Source organism: Phascolarctos cinereus, unplaced genomic scaffold (genome assembly GCF_003287225.1).
Source record: "Phascolarctos cinereus isolate Bilbo 61053 unplaced genomic scaffold, phaCin_HiC Scaffold_4;HRSCAF=312, whole genome shotgun sequence".
Classification (NCBI taxonomy): domain Eukaryota; kingdom Metazoa; phylum Chordata; class Mammalia; order Diprotodontia; family Phascolarctidae; genus Phascolarctos; species Phascolarctos cinereus.
This window is the reverse complement of record NW_027555847.1, coordinates 404,444,260-404,462,336: the sequence shown is the minus strand read 5'-3', so window position 1 is coordinate 404,462,336 and position 18,077 is coordinate 404,444,260. Positions and strand designations below refer to the sequence as shown.

At 37.3% G+C, this 18,077-nt stretch overlaps 2 protein-coding genes across 2 annotated transcripts in view; one reads left to right on the top strand and one right to left on the bottom strand.

Annotated features, from left to right (window-relative positions):
- The window catches only part of SRD5A1 (steroid 5 alpha-reductase 1), a 30,052-nt gene extending 27,610 nt beyond the window's left edge, over positions 1–2,442 (bottom strand). The window contains exon 1 of the mRNA XM_021004450.2: positions 1,739–2,442. Within this exon, the coding sequence (XP_020860109.1) occupies positions 1,739–2,022 (284 nt within the window). The 5' untranslated portion in view covers positions 2,023–2,442. The remainder of the gene's footprint in view (positions 1–1,738) is intronic.
- A 112-nt stretch (positions 2,443–2,554) lies between these two features.
- The window catches only part of NSUN2 (NOP2/Sun RNA methyltransferase 2), a 34,500-nt gene continuing 18,977 nt past the window's right edge, over positions 2,555–18,077 (top strand). Inside the window, exons 1-8 of the mRNA XM_021004448.2 lie at positions 2,555–2,967; positions 3,183–3,340; positions 5,783–5,887; positions 9,988–10,093; positions 12,932–13,003; positions 13,570–13,654; positions 15,032–15,224; positions 17,064–17,138. Coding sequence (XP_020860107.1) covers positions 2,863–2,967; positions 3,183–3,340; positions 5,783–5,887; positions 9,988–10,093; positions 12,932–13,003; positions 13,570–13,654; positions 15,032–15,224; positions 17,064–17,138 — 899 coding nt within the window. The 5' untranslated portion in view covers positions 2,555–2,862. The remainder of the gene's footprint in view (positions 2,968–3,182; positions 3,341–5,782; positions 5,888–9,987; positions 10,094–12,931; positions 13,004–13,569; positions 13,655–15,031; positions 15,225–17,063; positions 17,139–18,077) is intronic.

The following is an 18,077-nucleotide window of genomic DNA, read 5'->3' as shown; positions in this document are numbered from 1 at the left end:
AAAGATAGTTGGAAAGATTTGCTGCCTTTTCCTTCTTCAGTTCATTTTACTGATGAGGAAACTGAGGCAAACAGGGTTAAGTGACTTGCCCAGGGTTATACAGTTATAATCCTGCAGAGGCAGGATTCAAACCCAAGACTTTTGACTCCAAATCCAGCACTCTTCACTGTACCATGTTGCCTCTTCCTATGTATGTCAACAAAAAATTATGATTGTATATTAATTTACAAACAAAGCTTTTCAGGAATACATTAAATATGCAAAGTGACGGCACACTGTTAACAATAAACATTTCTTTATATGACTAAATTTGATGTCAAGTCTTACAAGTCTTCTGAATTTGGGAGTAAGACAAAGTTGAGTGATACAAAGAAATAAAATACTTTACTTCTATTTTGCCAATGCTAAACACAGTATATTCATACATTCAAATATTCCAGTGATGAACAAATACTAATTGGATGGTTCCTCCTCGTCTTCTTATTTAAACTTCATAACATTGAACCCTTAGTACTGCATTCCACAAAAAGTAAATGTGTTTGGCCAAAGAGGCACATTTATTAGAAGAAATAATATCTTTCATATTCTTTCCCTTTTCTCCACTCCAAAGAACAACACTACCCTAATTCAAGTACTTCTTCACTTCTCACTTGGTCTCTTTCAATTGCTTCCTAACTGATATTCCCATTGCCAGTCTCTCTCAAGTCACTTAAATTCAACAAGCATTTATTAATTACCTAATATGTGCCAGGCATTGTGCTAGGTCTTAGGAATGCAAAGTTAAAAACAAAATTCTCTGCCTAACTTAGCAGCTTGATTCTATTGGAGGAAAACAAGTAAACAGGTAAGTAAAATACTAGAGAGACAGACATTAGGATAACTAAAGGTGATAGAGACTGTGAACTATGTCAAATATATCACAGATGTTGAGCTTTTTCCAGCCACCTCCTGGTTTCCAGGCTATTCTTGTCTCCTGAAGTTGTTTATCAAATCTATCCAGACCCCTAGTTTGGAAGGGATTTCACTCACAAAGTCCTACTTCGCAGCCATATTGTTCCCAGGTTCTCTAAGGCAATCCCACCAGAAGTAAATTCTGGTAATCGTTGCAGCTTCTATCACGTTATAAAGGTTTCCTGGAAACCGTCGGGGTCAACTTTACAAAGACTAGCTAAGTACAGGGAGGCTCACGACCAGTAAGCTGACACAGCCTTTGGCCACCTTAGTTGGTCCTTTGTTAGAAGAAGCATAAATGGCATCATTATTAACGTCTTAACTTACTGGCGAAAAATGAGCCAAAGAAAACAAGAAACTTTCCTTAGCTCCTACAGTGAATTTAAAAAGTGAGGTTAAAAAAAAGAGGCAAAGGTTTACTAAATGGCCCGGGTGGAGTGGGGCGGGGATCTCGGGTGAAGCTGCCTGGCATCGCGTGTCCACAGGAGGAGGATTTCGTAGGTGGACAACACCTATCAGGGACAAAATAGTTGAAAACTCGGCCTCTAGGGACCACGGAAATCGGATCCCTCCGATCCTGTGGCTGGGCGCTCTCCTTTCATTTGAATGCTTTTGGCACCTGGTCTCTTCTATGCCTCCTCCCAAGGAGCAAAACTTACCGGGGTTAGGGGGAGTGCTTTGAAATGGGCTGAAGGTCACCCCCGACTCCAGAAGCTTCTGGTTCCCTTGAGGAGGGGAAGGAGGAGAAAGAGAAGGGGGGAACCCCCCCACCTCCAAACGCCATTACCTTTGCAGGTAGTGGATGATGAAGATGGCCAGGAGGATGCGATTGGGCCAGTGGCTGAGGCGCTGGGCCGGGGTGCAGGTGACCACGTAGAGGGGCACCAGCAAGCACGGCAGCTCCTGCACGACCCACGCCAGCTTCCCTGGCAGAGGCAGGCCGTGGCTGGCGCTGGCGTAGCGGCCGTAGGGCGATCCACTGATCGAGATCACTACCCAGAACATCAGACCCAAGAGCCCTACAAGGAAGGAAAGCATTTCCATGGGCCCTATTTCTGCCGCGAGCGTCATGGTCCCGGCAGCAAGGGCTGGGGCTCGGCCCGAGCCCGAGACGATCCGCGAGGGTGGCCCAGCAATACCGCCCCGAGGGGGCGGGGGCGGGGGCGAGGGCAGACAGGAAATACCGATTTGGAATCAAGGGATCAGTTTTATTCCGGTCTGGACGCCACAGCTCCGGACCAGGGTAAAGTGAAGCTGGGAAAAGACCAAAGAAACCCGCTGCCGGAAGAGTCTGCCACCCGGAAAGGTGAGAAGAGAATTTCAAAGGAGGCGGCTGAGGGGAGGGACCGAGAATCAGGAGGTCAGGGGCCGAGAATCAGGAGGTCAGGGGCTGAGGACGTCGAATTGACAGATGATCCCTTTAACTCCCGAGGAAGGCTTCCTATTGGACAAGAGGACCTCCTTTCTCTCCGCCCTCCATCTCCCCCAACCCCAGAAGATCCACGTGTGACCTGCTCTGAGCAAATCAAAAAATGCCGGTAATTCTAAGAGTAGCTCCTCGGGTCTCTCCAGACCCGCCCACGAGCAGCACAGTACTACGCCTGCGCCCCCGGCTTAGGGGCCATACTCAGTGCCTGCAAAACAAGGTCCTTCACAGAAAAGACATTTTGGGGTTTCGTCCTTACAGTTATCTGCCGTCAAAAACATTTCCGCCTTTCCAAGGGCTTTTTCCAGAGGAGAAGTCAGGTTTGGGGGTTCCTGGGGATTTCCTCCCCACTTCTATCCGTAGGCTCTTACGTACGCGACGCTTGCTGGGGCTGGGGCCTGAGGAGAAGGCCCCCTCGAGGTGGAACGAGCCGGCGGCATCATTCTGAAGCTCTTAGCGCGTGGCGTGCTCGCTGCCTCGGCAGCATGGGGCGGCGGTATCGGAACCGGCGGCGCTCGCAGCAGCAACAGCAGCAACGCCCAGAGTCTAGAGAGGACGCGGCGGACGGGGACGGGAAGCGGGATAAGTCGGTTAGGGCCACATTCCGGGGGGGGAGGGGCGGCTGGGACCGGCCATTGGGGAAATGGGCTGGAGGCCCCGGCGGGGCCGAGCCCCGAGCAGCGGGCGGTGAGGGGGGCAGTGGTCGGCGGCTCCCAGCGCTCCTGCCCGCCCGGCTCTGCGGAAGCTCCCCGCTCTTCGGGGACGACCGCAGGTGCGTTTGTCATCGTTTCTCGTTTTTCTTTAGGGCTGGGAGGGCGGTTACCCCGAGATCGTCAAAGAGAACAAGTTGTTTGAACACTACTACAAGGAGCTGAAAATCGTGCCCGAAGGCGAGTGGGAGCAGTTCATGCAGGCCCTCCGGGAGCCCCTCCCGGCCACTCTGAGAATCACGGGATACAAATGGTAAGGGCAGGGTGGGCGCGGCCGGAGTGGGCACGGCCCGGCTCGTCTGCGCCTTAAAACACGCTTTGGGAATTCAGTCATGTGACCAGCACGAAGAATGACAAGTGTGCGTTGAGGGCTAAGGGAAATGTGAAGTTGTGGACCGGCGTTTTAGAAAAAATTTAATCTCAGTATAAATTTTTGAGAAGTTTTAACAATCTTGCAAGAAAATCTGTCTTGCTTTTGGACTTTGTGCAGAGCATAAGCCATGATTTGACCATTTTACTTTTTGTATTCTGGGTTAGTTTACATAAATACTATCTGAGATCCTGTTATTGTAATAGAGTACTCAGTATTCAGCATGCACTTTTTTCCGTCTCTCCGTGCCTTATTGTTCTACGAGATTCCTGACCCTGTCATCTGCAGAGGTCCAATGTGCCTTTCATCTTAAATGGATTGTAGAGCTGGTACATATTAAGCCTTGTCCATGCTGTATCACTTTATCTTTTTCCCCCCCATACATATCTTGGCTGATCATCCCTTCGGTTATGGTGCTTTTGAGGTTCTGGTAATGTGTTGAAATCTGCTTTTATATCCATTTTGCATTTTTTTCTGTGTCAACCATGATATTGAGTTTCTGGAGATGTTTTTATATGTGTTTTTTAAAGCGAGTCTTTGTGGGGCAGTGGGGAAACTTTTACGTGCACAGTTTTCCAAATGTCATCCAGCCAGCTTTCTTACTCATTTCTGCTCCTAGCTTATTGTCCATTTGCATATATCTATGCTGATATATTAGTTATTCAGTTGCATGTCATAGACTGAGCAATAAGTAAGCATTTTTCATCTAGTTGATATTTACTGTATGAATTGATCTGTTGAGAGATCGTAGGCCTCATAAGGAGATGTTGCTGTGTTTTGGGCTTTGATGTGCTTGTCATAGTATCATTCATAAGAAGGAGCATCTGGAGGACATCACAGTCTTACAAGAGAGTCCCTCTTCCTTTTGAAATTTTTACAGGGCATTATCCGTGACAGCAGCAAATACTTTTGACCATCATACCTCTTGTTTTCTGGGTTAGTTGGTATAAATATTTAGAAGTTTGTTAAGGGCTGTCATAGTGATTGTATTTTTCAGTCTTCTGTGATCTTAAGATGCATGAGATATTCCTTGTGGGAGAAAGCCTTTAAGGCTGCATTCTGTTTTACTAAGTCAAATGTGTTTTTTAATGAAATAAGGAACCCAGTAGTATTTTCTTACAGCCAACATTAAGCAGTGGTCTGCTGTAGAAACTTATTTGTTAAGGCCATTTGTTCCATTGTCATCTGGAATGTAGCCTAGAGCTGAAAGGAATTTTAGACTGGTTAGTCCACCCTCTTCATTTTATAGTTAAGGAAACAGGCCTGAGGAGAACTTTCCTAAGTCATGCAGTTGAATTTGATTCTAGGTCTCCACAGATTCCAGACTTAATATACTTAATATGCCACAGAAATATACTTAATACTTGATCATTCTCATAAAGATCTCTGTAAACATGAGGCGGGGTGGCAGTGGCTTGGCAGTTATTAATGTCCTCTTGACAACTTTTTTTTTGTTGCTATCTGCATCTTATCCCTTCTGTAAGAAAGTATATGGAATGATCCCACAATGCTTTGGATTTGCTCTTTGTACTTGCTTTGGTCTAATTTTTTCCAATTCCTCTTTATTAATTGCTGTTTTTAGTATCTTATGATCACATTGGATACTGAAGTGTTTGGAGTCCAAATATTGTATTGCCACCCTCATTGTTGATAAAAATTGAGGTTTTGGAATGATGTGAAATCCTTTCTATTTTCTGTCTATGTGTTATACTCTCAGTACAGCCAAAAAGCTTTAAATAAACTAATAATATCAATCAATAGGAAATATAGTCAGGTCACTTATTGCATTAATTTTTAGATTATATTAGCATAAGTCAGTTAAGAAAAAAAACCTAAAAAACAGTACTGCCTCCAGAAAAAAAATCATTAATGAGGTGATCTTAATATGAGCTACAATGAAAAGGGAATTTTAAAAATGTTTGATTTGGAAGATAGATAATTTAATTATTTGGTCTTTGGGGAAAAAAATTGCAAAATTACTGAGTGTTGGCAGAATTTTTCCTCACTTTCCTTTGTCTTCTGCTTTTATGTCAAAAAGGTTTGAATCATAGAAATGATATTTAAGGAATAATTCTAGAAGCTAGTAATGAAGTATTTTTTAAACCTGTCACTTCTAAAGTAGCAAGAAAATGGGAAATGTTTAGGTTTTTTTCCCCAATAAGAGCAGTGATAAAAATGACAAATGCCTTCTTTTCTAGCATAAAAAAAGTTAGCTTTGGATTTTAAATGTGTTTGGAAACATTTCTTAAAGGAAAAAAAATAATGTTAAGTTTTCTTTTAAATCAAGCTGACAGCAGTTAAACACTGTTTACCTTCTCTCAACAGCCATGCAAAGGAAATTCTCCATTGCTTGAAGAACAAGTATTTCAAGGAACTAGAGGATCTGGTGGTAGATGGTCAGAAAGTTGAAGTACCACAGCCTTTAAGCTGGTAGGTTAAATCAGATTTCTTATTTCTGATTACTTTGGTATTTTAATCATTGCTACTATTGGTATGCTTAATTCTTCTTAATCTTTGCAACTAAAAGATGGTTTTGTAGCCTGACTGATTATTTTCTGTTTATTATGCTGTCACCACAGCTTCCATACTTAGTCCTCACCTTTGTGAATTGGGAAACTGACTTACATTAAATCATACTAAAAATGACTGACTAAGCTTAAACAAAAATTTGTTAACATATGAGGCAGTATTAAATATTTAATTTAATGAATTAGTTTAATTTATTTAATTAAATTAAGAATTAAATATTTTATTAAATATTAAAATAATTAATGATCAGTTACATAACAAGTTAAAAACAAAAAAGGTTACATAACAATTAAGATAAAAAGATGAGAAAGGATATAAGGGGCAGAGAGGAAGGAAATGGGGAACTGAGAAATTCCCAGGCACAGTCAGTGAGTCTTGGTAATTCAAATATAAGTGAATTCATAAAATTCATATCAGTGCAAAGCATTCTAGTTTAATTTCACATTTTCCATGTAGCCATCAAGAGCCAAATTAAAATTTCATCCAATTATGCCAAGATTTCTAGTTAAATTCAAAGCAATATAATGGTTTAGTGTAATGCTTTAATTCCAGTATTACTTTAAAGGTAATCTAAGACCCAGGGACATTAGTTTCACTGCCTACAGTAGCATACAGACTTAGTCTAATATTCAGTATCTTTGGCAGAATGACTGTGGCTTACCTTTGCAGCCTTTTGTAATACTTTTATACGATTTCTTGCTAATTTTGGAGAGTGAAATACCTGCCCCATTCCTCCTAGACCAGTATGCCCACTGTTCCTAGAACTTAGTTGCACATGGTTTCCCTGAAATCTTTTAACCTGTTCTGCCCCCGTGTTACCTGGTCTGGCTTCTGGGTTAGTCTATCCTAGAGAGAAGTTTTTCCTCTCCTACATTTTGTGCCGTTTCTTTGACATTTGTCATATACTGCTTTGTATGGCTGGGGTTTTGTGTGTACCAATTTACTTCCATTAGATTAAAGTAAATCTGACATTAATTATAAGTACTTTTTGGGAAGGGACTATGACATTGCCTCACAATGCTTTGCATGGAAATTATTTGGTTAAATAAAATTTTAAAAGTAATACTTTGAAATTGAAATAACACAAAATAAGACTCTGGCCTGGCTATTTTAATAAATAGAATATTACGGAAAAACAAAGTATTACATTGATAGATCTAAATCTAGAAAGGGCAACAGAATTAATCTTGTGTAACTCCCTTGTATTTTCTAGACCAGGAAAATAAAGTTGTGAGAGATTAAATGATGTTTTTTTTGTGACATTGAATAGATAGCAGAACCTAAATTTGAACTCAGGATTTCTGACTCCAAATCCATTTGTTCCTTTTATTATGCCTTCTAGTTGTTGGTCAATTTTGAAATACCTAGATTCTTTTTTATTAGTTGTAAAGATGCTTATAACAGTCAACTGAAAACTGAAAATATATAAATAACTCTTTTCTCTACAAATCCTCAGTTTTCAGCAAGGTATATAGCCATGCTTTTCCCCATTTTATTTGCAGGTGGCACATGGATAGGTGGCACAATGGATAAAGTTCTGGAATCAGGCCTGAATACAAATCTGGCCTCAGATACTTAGTAGTTGTATGACCGTGGGCAAGTCACTTCACTGTTTCTCTCTTTCTTCAACTGTAAAAATGGGAATCATAATAGTACCTCCCAAAATTGAAAGGGTGAAATGAGACAGTATTTGTAGAACAAAATGCTTAGTGTAGTGCCTGGGTCACAGTAGGTGCTATATAAATGCCAGCTATTATTATCATCATCATCATCATCATTGTTATTGGCTAATTGTCATCAGATGGCTCTTGTATAGTCGTGGACTTTTTAAAAATTCTTGTTGAATATTTGGGCCTACTTTTTCTCTTTTTTCTTTTGTTGAGTGCTCAGTGTTCCGTTGTATCTTCATCAGATTGAGGAAAAAATCATGAAATTAGAAGCAAATTTATTTGATGCAGTTAAGTTTTTTGAGGTGAAGAAGTTTGAAATTCATTTCTTAGGCTTTTACTGAGTATCATGTATGTATTCAGCATCTTACTAAGTACTGTGGGATATATAAAAGAAATATATGAGGGATTAAAAGATTGATCTGGTTGGAGATATGAAAGCAGCACAAATAATACTGGTGAATAGTGTATTACCTCATAATTTTTTGTCTAAAATTTCCCTAATCTCTTCCTGTATGTTTATCTTGAAAGTGATTTCCATAATCCTTTGTCACTCAGACCAAAATCTGGGCTATGTATTTCAATCTCAAGTGTTCTATAGCCAAACCAATTATTAAGTGCTGTGCTAAAAAGTAAGAAATGATTGAAGTTCTTTGTGCACAGGAATAACATAATGAAAGAAGTGATCAGGGAACATTGAAGGGAAAAGGGGAGCCATGGAAAAACTAGAATATGGTCTGAGAAGAAATCAAGAACATAAAGAATTGTCTGAGAAGTCAAAAACATTAATGGAGGGTAGAAGGAGAGGTTGTAGTTGATGGTGCCAGATACCCAGAAAGATGAAGAATAATTAAGTCAGAGAAAAAGTTACTGGATTTGGCAATGTCTGATGGCAGAAAGTAATAGGAAAAGGAAAGTTTTCAAATTACCTGTGCATATCATTTATCTGTGGTATCTCTATTATTCACTGTTGCAGATCAGGGCGTGTCCAGGGATTCAAATATATTGTTAGAAAAGCCTTTTTGGGCAGCTAGGTCACGCAGTGGATGGAGCACCAGCCCTGGATTCAGGAGGACCTGAGTTCAAATTTGACCTCAGACACTTGACACTTACTAGCTGTGTGACCCTGGGCAAGTCACTTAACCCCATTGCTTAGCAAAAAACAAACAAAAAAGAGGGCTTCCTTTTTATCCTAACAGCAATTTCAGATCAATACTGAAGAAGTACAGCTATTAGGGACAGTTTACTTCTAGACTTGAATTTTCACCTGACAGTGTTTTCCTAGATCTGTATTTTGTTTTTAACACTAGGGTGACATGGGCCTCTGATATCGAAAGGATATCCTAGGATGGGAGGAGGGGAAATCTTTGCTATGTGCAACATTATAACATTGTAAAAATATTCTGCATAGTGAGAAAGCTTAAATTTAAAACAAGCAATTTCTTACTTTCCAGCAATCTAAACATATTAGCCATTCAGACCTAAATTGCCTCATGTCTAAAATCGGGTTACTGCCTAAAATCCTATAAGTATTAAAAGTTCATACATTAAGAAGGCAGAATGCAGTCGACTCAATCTTTATGTCTCTACTCTCTGTTTGTATCAGATGCCTGTGATTTCTACCAGGATCTTTCCACTATACAGGAAAAATGGCATATAATTAGGTATTCATTAAAAGTCATGTTTTACACACCCCGAAAATTGTGTGACTTGTGATCTGCCTCTTCTATCCAAGATCTCCACAAGTGCCTCATTGTGCTGTGGAGGGGACCTTTGGTTTTTATGCCACAAGAGTGATCTCTAGGAAGCTTTTAACAAGCTGGAAAGATCTCACAGACAGTCTGTAGATGACTGCCTTACAGAGATTTAGCTTTAATTTGGAGAGGCTCATTGCCATTTATTGGCTGTAAGCTCACAAATATGTAAGGTGATTGTGATGCACTAATGAAATAACATGGCTTTTAAAGTATAGTCTTGCAGACTGTTCAGTCTAGCTTCACAGATTTAAGCAGGCCCTTTTAGAATTTATTAAAATGGTCAAGTAAATTGTATGAAATTCTCTATTCCATAGAGAGTCACTTTGGTTCAGAAATGAAAATGTACAAAACATAAATGTTTCTAGTCACAGTTTCATGGGAAGACATTCTATTAGAATTTCGTGCTTCGTAGTATTCCTCTTTGTATTTCAGAGGTATTATTTTAGACATTTTTTAGACCATAAAGCTACTGAACAATGCTTAGAAAAAATAAGCTGCTGATTAATACTTAGCTTTCTTTTTAAATCACTTGACTATGAATTTACAAAACCCCTCCAACTTTTTTTGTTTTTATTAGGTACCCAGAAGAGCTTGCATGGCACACAAATCTGAGTCGAAAAATCTTGAGGAAGTCTCCACAGCTGGAAAAATTCCACCAGTTTTTGGTTAGCGAAACTGAGTCTGTAAGTTTTGTTTTTTCAAACATGTAGACTGATAGAATGTTAAATTTGAAAGGGACATTAGAAATCTAGTACCACCATAGCCCTTCCCCCTAATCCATTTTACAATTTAATTCATCCTGTGTTAATTAAGTATCTACTAAGTGCAAAGTACATGGCACTGATGCTACAAAGACAAAAATGAACCTGTTCTTTACCACAAGAAACTTATATTCTAATGGGTATGAGGGCATTGAAGCCCAGAGAAGTGAAATAACTCCACCAAGGTGACACAGTTGGTTAATCGTAGCTCGTGAGGTCAACACATTGCTAAGTGTCTGTCAGCAATAGATTTCTCCCTTGGGCACAAGAGTATTGTGAGGGTGTGGTCAGGAAACGGGGATAGAGATCTGGGATTTCCATACCTGCATCTACATTTCTGGGTTGATTCTTTAGCAAGTAAGTGGCTGTAACCCACCACCTTTCCCCATTCTCCCTTACTTTCCTACTTCTAGGAGCTACAAGGAAGGAAAAGCCAAGGATAACACTGTTGATACCAAGTAAATAAAAAGTTATTTCCTTTCCTTATAGCTCAGCCCCTGTCTCAGAAAAGGGGAGGACAGGGAGTCTTTCTCTGATCCAGGTTAGTTCTCATAGCTTTAGAGTTGATCAAAGAAGAGGCAAAGCTCTATAAACTATTTTTACCCATTACATGGTTGAAGAATGAGGAGCAAAGTAAGAATGAAAAAGAGATCATGTCTTCCTAGTGGCTTAAGAATCTAGAAACCTAAATCCCTGGGCTTAAACAGTAGAACAGTTCTTTTTTGTTGGCTGCATCAAGTGCCAGGGTCTGCCCAGGCTGTTCTTCCCACACCCTGAGATATCTTCCCTTTATTTTCACTTCCATTTCCCTAATCAGGAAATCTTGGGAGACTCACTGGCTTAAAAGTCAACTTCCCTTCACCTTTTCCTTTTACTATCCTGCTCACATATACATCTGAGCCCTCACATAAGGGATTCTAGAGGGAAAGGGGGGGATATCAGGATTAGTACTACCAGTTGTAACTGACATTGATGTGTTACATTGAGGTTTACAAAGTACTTTACATTTCAGTCTGGGCTAGGAATGAAATAAAGAAAGATGGAATAGTATCTAGCTTCTTTCAATTTATGGGGACCGGACCCTCTAGCCTCCGATATCTTCGATCTATGTGGAGGTCCTCAGATAGAAGCTGGATGATAATGACTTATTGGGGATGAGATCTTTGATTTGATTAGAGGTTGAATTAAATAACTTCTGAGGGTTCTTTCCAATGCAATTGACAGGTTTTTAATATGCTGGTTAAAGAAAGAGCCTGAATAATTCATTTGAAAGACTACACTTCACAGTGAGTGAAAATGAATATACTTCTAACTTTATAGAACTCTTTTATATCAATTGACTTAGTTAAGAAGCCTAGTTTAAAAAATAGTTAATTTAATAATTGAGTTGTAGAGAACCTTCAGAAGTGATCTGATCCAGCCCATTTGCAATAAAGAACCGAAGGAATTTTAAGATAATTTATACTCAGCTCATTTCTTGCTTCCTTATTTTTCTTAAAATGAAACTTTATGGGCCCTAAGGTTAGATATTAGGGCACCTCACCAAATGACAAAGATCTAATTTAAGACTATGACCAAAAAGACACTATTAACTCTCTATACTGTTTTTGACCCAGAGATACCACTATTATGTCTTTACCCCAAAGACATTTAAAAAAGGAAAAGAGGAATATATACAAAAAATAATTAGAGAAGCTCTTTTTATAGTGGGAAAGAACTGGAAACAAAAGAGGTGCTCATCAAATGGGAAATGAGTAATTATGTTATAGGAACATAATGTAAATACTATTGTGTTATAAGATGATGGAAGGGATAGTTTCAGAAAACCTGGAAAACTTGTACAAACTGACGCAAAATTAAATGAGTAAAACCAGAACAATTTATATAATGATAATAGCAACCTTATAAGACAATTTTGAGAGACTTAGATCAACCATGATTTTAGAGTACTGATGGTGAAGCATATGTAGCTCACCCCTGACAAATACAGAATAAGACATATTTTTGGGTGTGGTGAATGTGGAAATTTGTTTTGTTTGCTTCATAGTATGGGGAGAATCACAGACTTAACTTGTGGTGAACCTGGAAAAGAGAGAGACTGCAGTTTATGGATACTTGATATGTTGTCCCTCTCAAGAGCCCATAGACCTATTTTGTGTGTGTGTGTGTGTGTGTGTGTGTGTGTGTGTGGTGCTCCAGAGAGCAAAAAGAGGACCAGAAGATGTAAGTTAATGGTGATGTAGATTTTGTCTCAGCATAAGAAAAAACTTTCCCCAAAATGGAACTCTCCAATAGTGGAATGACCTGCTTTGTAAAGGGTTGTCATCATCTATAACTGGAAATTATTAAAGTACAGGCTCAATGACTCCTGGGCATTTTGTGAGTAGAATTCTCACATTAGATGGGAAATTGAACTGGATTAGTTAAGGGGTCTTTCCAAATCAGATTCATTAATCCTCTCTATATAATTTTCAAAGTCATTTTTTTTGGGAGTGAGGGGTGTGGGGGAAGACAAGACCTATCAAGGAATATCCTTAATATACTTTTGTGACAAAGCTATCTTAAAAAGTGATTTGAAATTCGTTTAAATATATTTGGATTATGATTATGTAGCAAATTATGAACACATGTTTATTTTTGTGTTTACATTGCAATAAAAGACATGATATGTTGGCTTTTTATTTTGAAATAAGTGTTTTTGTGTTTGTGTGTATTTCCCTTTTTATAAACATAGGTAGTTACTGATACTTTTTTCTTCAGGGAAATATTAGTCGTCAAGAAGCTGTCAGTATGATTCCACCCTTGCTGCTTAATGTTCAGCCTCATCATAAGGTATTGTTTATTTTTAAAACTTATGTGTTTTTTTTTAATATAGAAGAAAACTAAAGGATTTAGGATTACTTGGAAACATAAGTGTATGCCAGAGTCATTCAAAAAATTAGTAAGTTCTGCCTTTTACATGTAAAAGTAATAATGGGTAACATTTACGTGGGGTTTAATATGTGCCAGATGCTGTGTTTAGTGCTTACGATTATTTTCTCATTTGATCCTTACAACTACCCATTAAACAGATGAGGAAACTGAGGCAAACAGAGGTTAAACGACTTGCCCAGGATTACATAACTTGTAAGTGTCTGAGGCCAGATTTGAACTCTGATCTTCCTTATTCCAGGCCCAGCACTCTATCCACTGCTGCTGTATTAATTGATAATTGAACTCATTTGTCCATTATCCATTTCAACAAATATTAAGTGCTTAAAAATAAAGTTCTTTAGTTCATGCTTACAGTAGCCCTTAAGGAAGGGGCAGTGTATTTTAGTGCATTTCATAAAGCTTCCTTGGAGGATACAGTTTTCAAAACAAAAATATCAAATACTTTTTCCTGTTTTTATGAATAGATTTTAGATATGTGTGCAGCACCTGGATCAAAGACTGCCCAGTTAATTGAAATGCTTCATGCTGATATGAATGTTTCCTTTCCAGGTATGTGATGGTATATTGCTTAGGTGGGGGAAATGGTTTATGTTTTAGGGGAAAGGCCAAAACACAGTCTGGAACTGTGGTATCTATAAAATTAGGTGTTTTATTTAATTTGAGATGATTTTCAAAATTAAAGCAAAGCTGGTTATTTTTGTACCAAACTTACAACTACGAATTTCATGTTCATGATGTGACAACTATCCCTTGTTTGGAGATTGTTATTAATATTTAACTCCTGCTATTAGAAACTATTTTTAGTGATCTTCAAGGTTAATTCAAAATCTTGAATGTTAACAAGTTAGGATGACACTTTTGTCCTTGATTTTTTTCTCATTACTAGCTTCTTATTTATTCCTGTGTTATTTCCCAAAACAGGGTTAAGAATGAAGAATTTACACTGATTGGTTATTGAACTAAATTGGTTCTAAAACTGATTGGTTATATGAACTGAAGGGCAAAAAGTAGTTTAAATTCAATTTCCATTTATATCCTTCAAGTCTGTAAAGGAGTTTGTCTTTGAAAAGATTGCTTTTTTACTTACAAGGCTATAGGAAATAATACATTAAACAATAAGATCAGCACTTAACTTTAACGCTTAATCTAGGTGACAGTGAACTAGACAGCTACTCTGCTTTGCCTTTGCATAACATATTTGATCTCTTCTGAAAGTAATTTTGTATATCTTTAGATTGTTAATTAATATTCTTATCAGGGAATAGGATTATTTAGAAGCAAATCTATACTGTCCAATCCTGAAACAATGGAGCAACTTGCCTTATGTTTTTCAGTCTTGGTCTCTCTTGTTAGCCATAGATTAGTCTTTTGAGTCTGCTTCTGTTTCAGTACTTTCATGGACAGGAATTTATTCTGTTTTTTGTTATTTTCTGCCATTTGCTAATAAAAAGCTTTAATGAAAGGGTTATACCAGGGATATTGAATTGTCTTCCTCATGCTTTCAACTGAATTCATTTGAAAATTATTTTTTAAGAAAATGTTTTAGAGCAACAGTGAAGATAATTGAAGGTTGTAAATATTTACTTGCTTTTTTTTTAACTAGACATGGTAGGAAGAACTGAAGATCTGAAATTGTTGTACTGAACAAGCTTGATAATGCCACTTTTTCTTTTTCCAGCTTGTAGAGATCATTTGAATCATTGACCTTAGGAAAGTGAATCCCACTTTTGAACTTGCTTGTATGTAAAATGTATCTTTAGCTCTCCCTTTTCACCACAACAGTGCCTTTACTGAGTTGTAAATTAAAGCTTAAGCTTTTTTCTTCCCTGAAGACATCTGGATATTGCTTATTTTATTAACTTTCCATACTGTTACTGTGTGAAATTGATTTTTGTTTTATCTGACATTACAATTTTATGTTCCCAGAGGGATTTGTTATTGCTAATGATGTTGACAACAAACGCTGCTATTTGCTGGTTCATCAAGCAAAAAGGTTAAGCAGTCCTTGTATCATGGTTGTAAACCATGATGCTTCTAGCATTCCTAGATTGCAAATAGACATGGATGGAAAGAAGGAGGTTCTCTTCTATGATAGAATTCTGTGTGATGTGCCCTGCAGGTATTTTATGCTGTTTTTTTCCTCTACTGATATAGTATATTATTGTTTTGTTTTATTTTTTAAGGCAATTGGGGTTAAGTGACTTGCCCAGGGTCACACAGCTAATAAGTGTCAAGTATTTGGTCTGAGGCCAGATTTGAACTCAGGTCCTCCTGACTTCAGGGCTGGTGCTCTATCCACTGCGCCACCTACCTGCCCCCGATATAGTATATTATTTACAGTACATCAGACTTTTGCTAAAATCATTAATCTTGTAGACAAGTTGTTTTTTTTTTTTTTAAGTACAGTGGAATTCTTTTTAAAGCATGCTGTAAGTTGATGTGACATCTAAGCATACAGTTCTCCTTTTGGACTCTGCTCTCTTTTAAAAGGGAGCAAAAAAGTTTCAAACTAATTTATGTTCTAGAATTAATTGAAGCAATAGCTAATTTTGGTGTACATTAAAGTAGTTTATGGTTGTTGTATTGCTCTCTTCTAAAGAGGAGTGTGGCACTTGAGACTCCAGATCTTAAAGCCCTTCTGATTTATATTAAAGTTGTAGTATGATAGCTTATACCAGTGGTTGGCAAAAAAGCAACATGGCTTTAAAAATTCTTTGGGGGTAATACTTCAAAAAGGCACAAGATGATGACATTGCTTTATGAGCTTATATGTTCATTATGGTACTCTATTCTGTATGTCTGCCGTATTTATCTCTTTGGATGAAACCCTGTCTCGTGTCTGTTTTATTTCGTGTCAGTAGTATGTCATTAGTTTTATTTCATGTAGTGTATGTCAATTTATCGTTTTTTTCCCCTGTTGTGTATATCTCAGTGTGCCAGTGATTGTTAATAATTCATATTCTTGTTAAGTGTTCTGTGTAGGCACTGGGGAAACATGATGAAAAAGAAAACAGTCCTTGACCTCAGGGAATTTATCATTTAAAGTGTTTTGGAGGGGAGGGATCCAAGCCAGTTAGAAGGAAACTTTAGGTACCACTATAGCACAAGTTTAAAATGACTTAGAAGTCACTGGTGGCATGAGAAATTCAAGAAGTCCTTTCTCTGTGTTTTATGTCTTACTTCTCAGCCTGTCTGTTTCCCAGCTCTTTCTGCCACCTATCTCAATTTAATTAGCTGTTATTAGAGAATTGTCATTTATTTTTATTAAATATTTTTTGCTTCATTCTTATTTTTAAACATGATTAAAACCTTTTCCTTTTTTATCTTTTAGAGTAAAACCACAATTAATTTCTTTTTAAAGTAATTCTTTTATTGATTTTTATTTGTGGGTCATTGATCCTTGAAAGAAAAATGGTTCTCTGCCCTTCCTTTAGAAATCAGTCACATTTAGCAGTTTGCTCCCTGTGTTACCATATAGAGCTAACTTAACAGTCTTATGTGGGGTTATTTTTAAGTTAGGTAGATTTCACATCAAGACTTAAAATATGCAGCAACCTTTCACAGATGATTTTAAGCAATCACAATTATTATCAAGGAAATGAATTAAAAATTGCAATTACAATTCATATTTTTTCATTCCAGTCTTACAACTTTGCAAAGAGGTTTTCAGTAGTAATTACCTTTAATTGAAAATTAATGAGGCATTCAAAAACCTCTGTTGAATAAAGTTTCCAAATTACTCAAATTAAAAACAAAGTTACAATTCATTTTATAGTAGACAGTACATTGTATTCCAGCATTTTTAAAAGATAGGTGAGTTCATTCCTAGTTAGTGCAAGATTGTTTTCAAATTGTCATTTTAAAAAAATCTGTTTGTAAGAATTTAGTCAGAAAATGTACATCTTTATTATTTTCCAAGTCTATGCAGTGTTTTTAATACGCAAATTTCTCTTTTCAGTGGAGATGGTACCATGAGGAAAAACATTGATGTATGGAAAAAGTGGACAACACTAAATAGTTTGCAACTACATGGGTAAAATATGTGTTAAATTACATGTAACTTTTCAGAATGAGATTTTCTTTGAAGTAGACCTGTTTGACAAAATAAAAATTTGAAGGGAAAAAAATTTATCTTAGCTAAAGTTCTTCAACTTATGAAAAGGATCAGACCATTAGAAGTTCCACTTCAAATTTCATCATGTTTTTGTAGGCCCTAAAAATTGGTGAGAGTCCAGATTACTTTATGAAGATTCAAAATTAGCTGATTTAGAAAATTTTCATGAAGAATTCTTTAGTAATCTAGTATATGGTAAATATGTTAAATTGGGGATTCTGAAAAATCTACGTAGGAGTATTAATGTAGAGATTTTTTAAAAATCTAAACACAATAGCAACGTGTTGCTAATGTAGGTGTTGTGCTATTTCTTTAGCTTTGCTATCTAAATGACTTGTTTATTATAATGTCCTACTAATTATCCTTTTATTTCTCTATTTTTTCCAAGTTTTTTTTGTTCTATAACCTATGTTCTTAGATGTAGAAGTTCCATATTTACTGTAAAAGTAATTTCATCTTAAATAGTTTGAATAGGAATGGTACCTACTGTACTGAAGACGATTTCCTTAGTAGATTAAGTAATCTTTCCCTGAGGATATATAAATCAGATGTCAAAACAATTAGTAGAAAATAGTATTTTTTTTAATTTTTAAAAGTAAAATAATTACTTCTATTTATATGTGTGGTATAACAGTTCCTTTTAGTTAGATAATTTTGAAAGCAAAATTTAATAAGCTGATTACATTTTTACTTTCTTGGAAGTTTCCTTTTGTGATCCAGCAAGTTTCTTAGAAGCAGTTTTGAGAGTTTTGGTTGATTTTGGCTCTTCATATTGAGATCAAGCAAGAGAAGATCCTAAATACTTTTCATTGCTTGCAGCAAGAGTTGAGACAAAGTGAAATTCTTTTGATGTAAAAC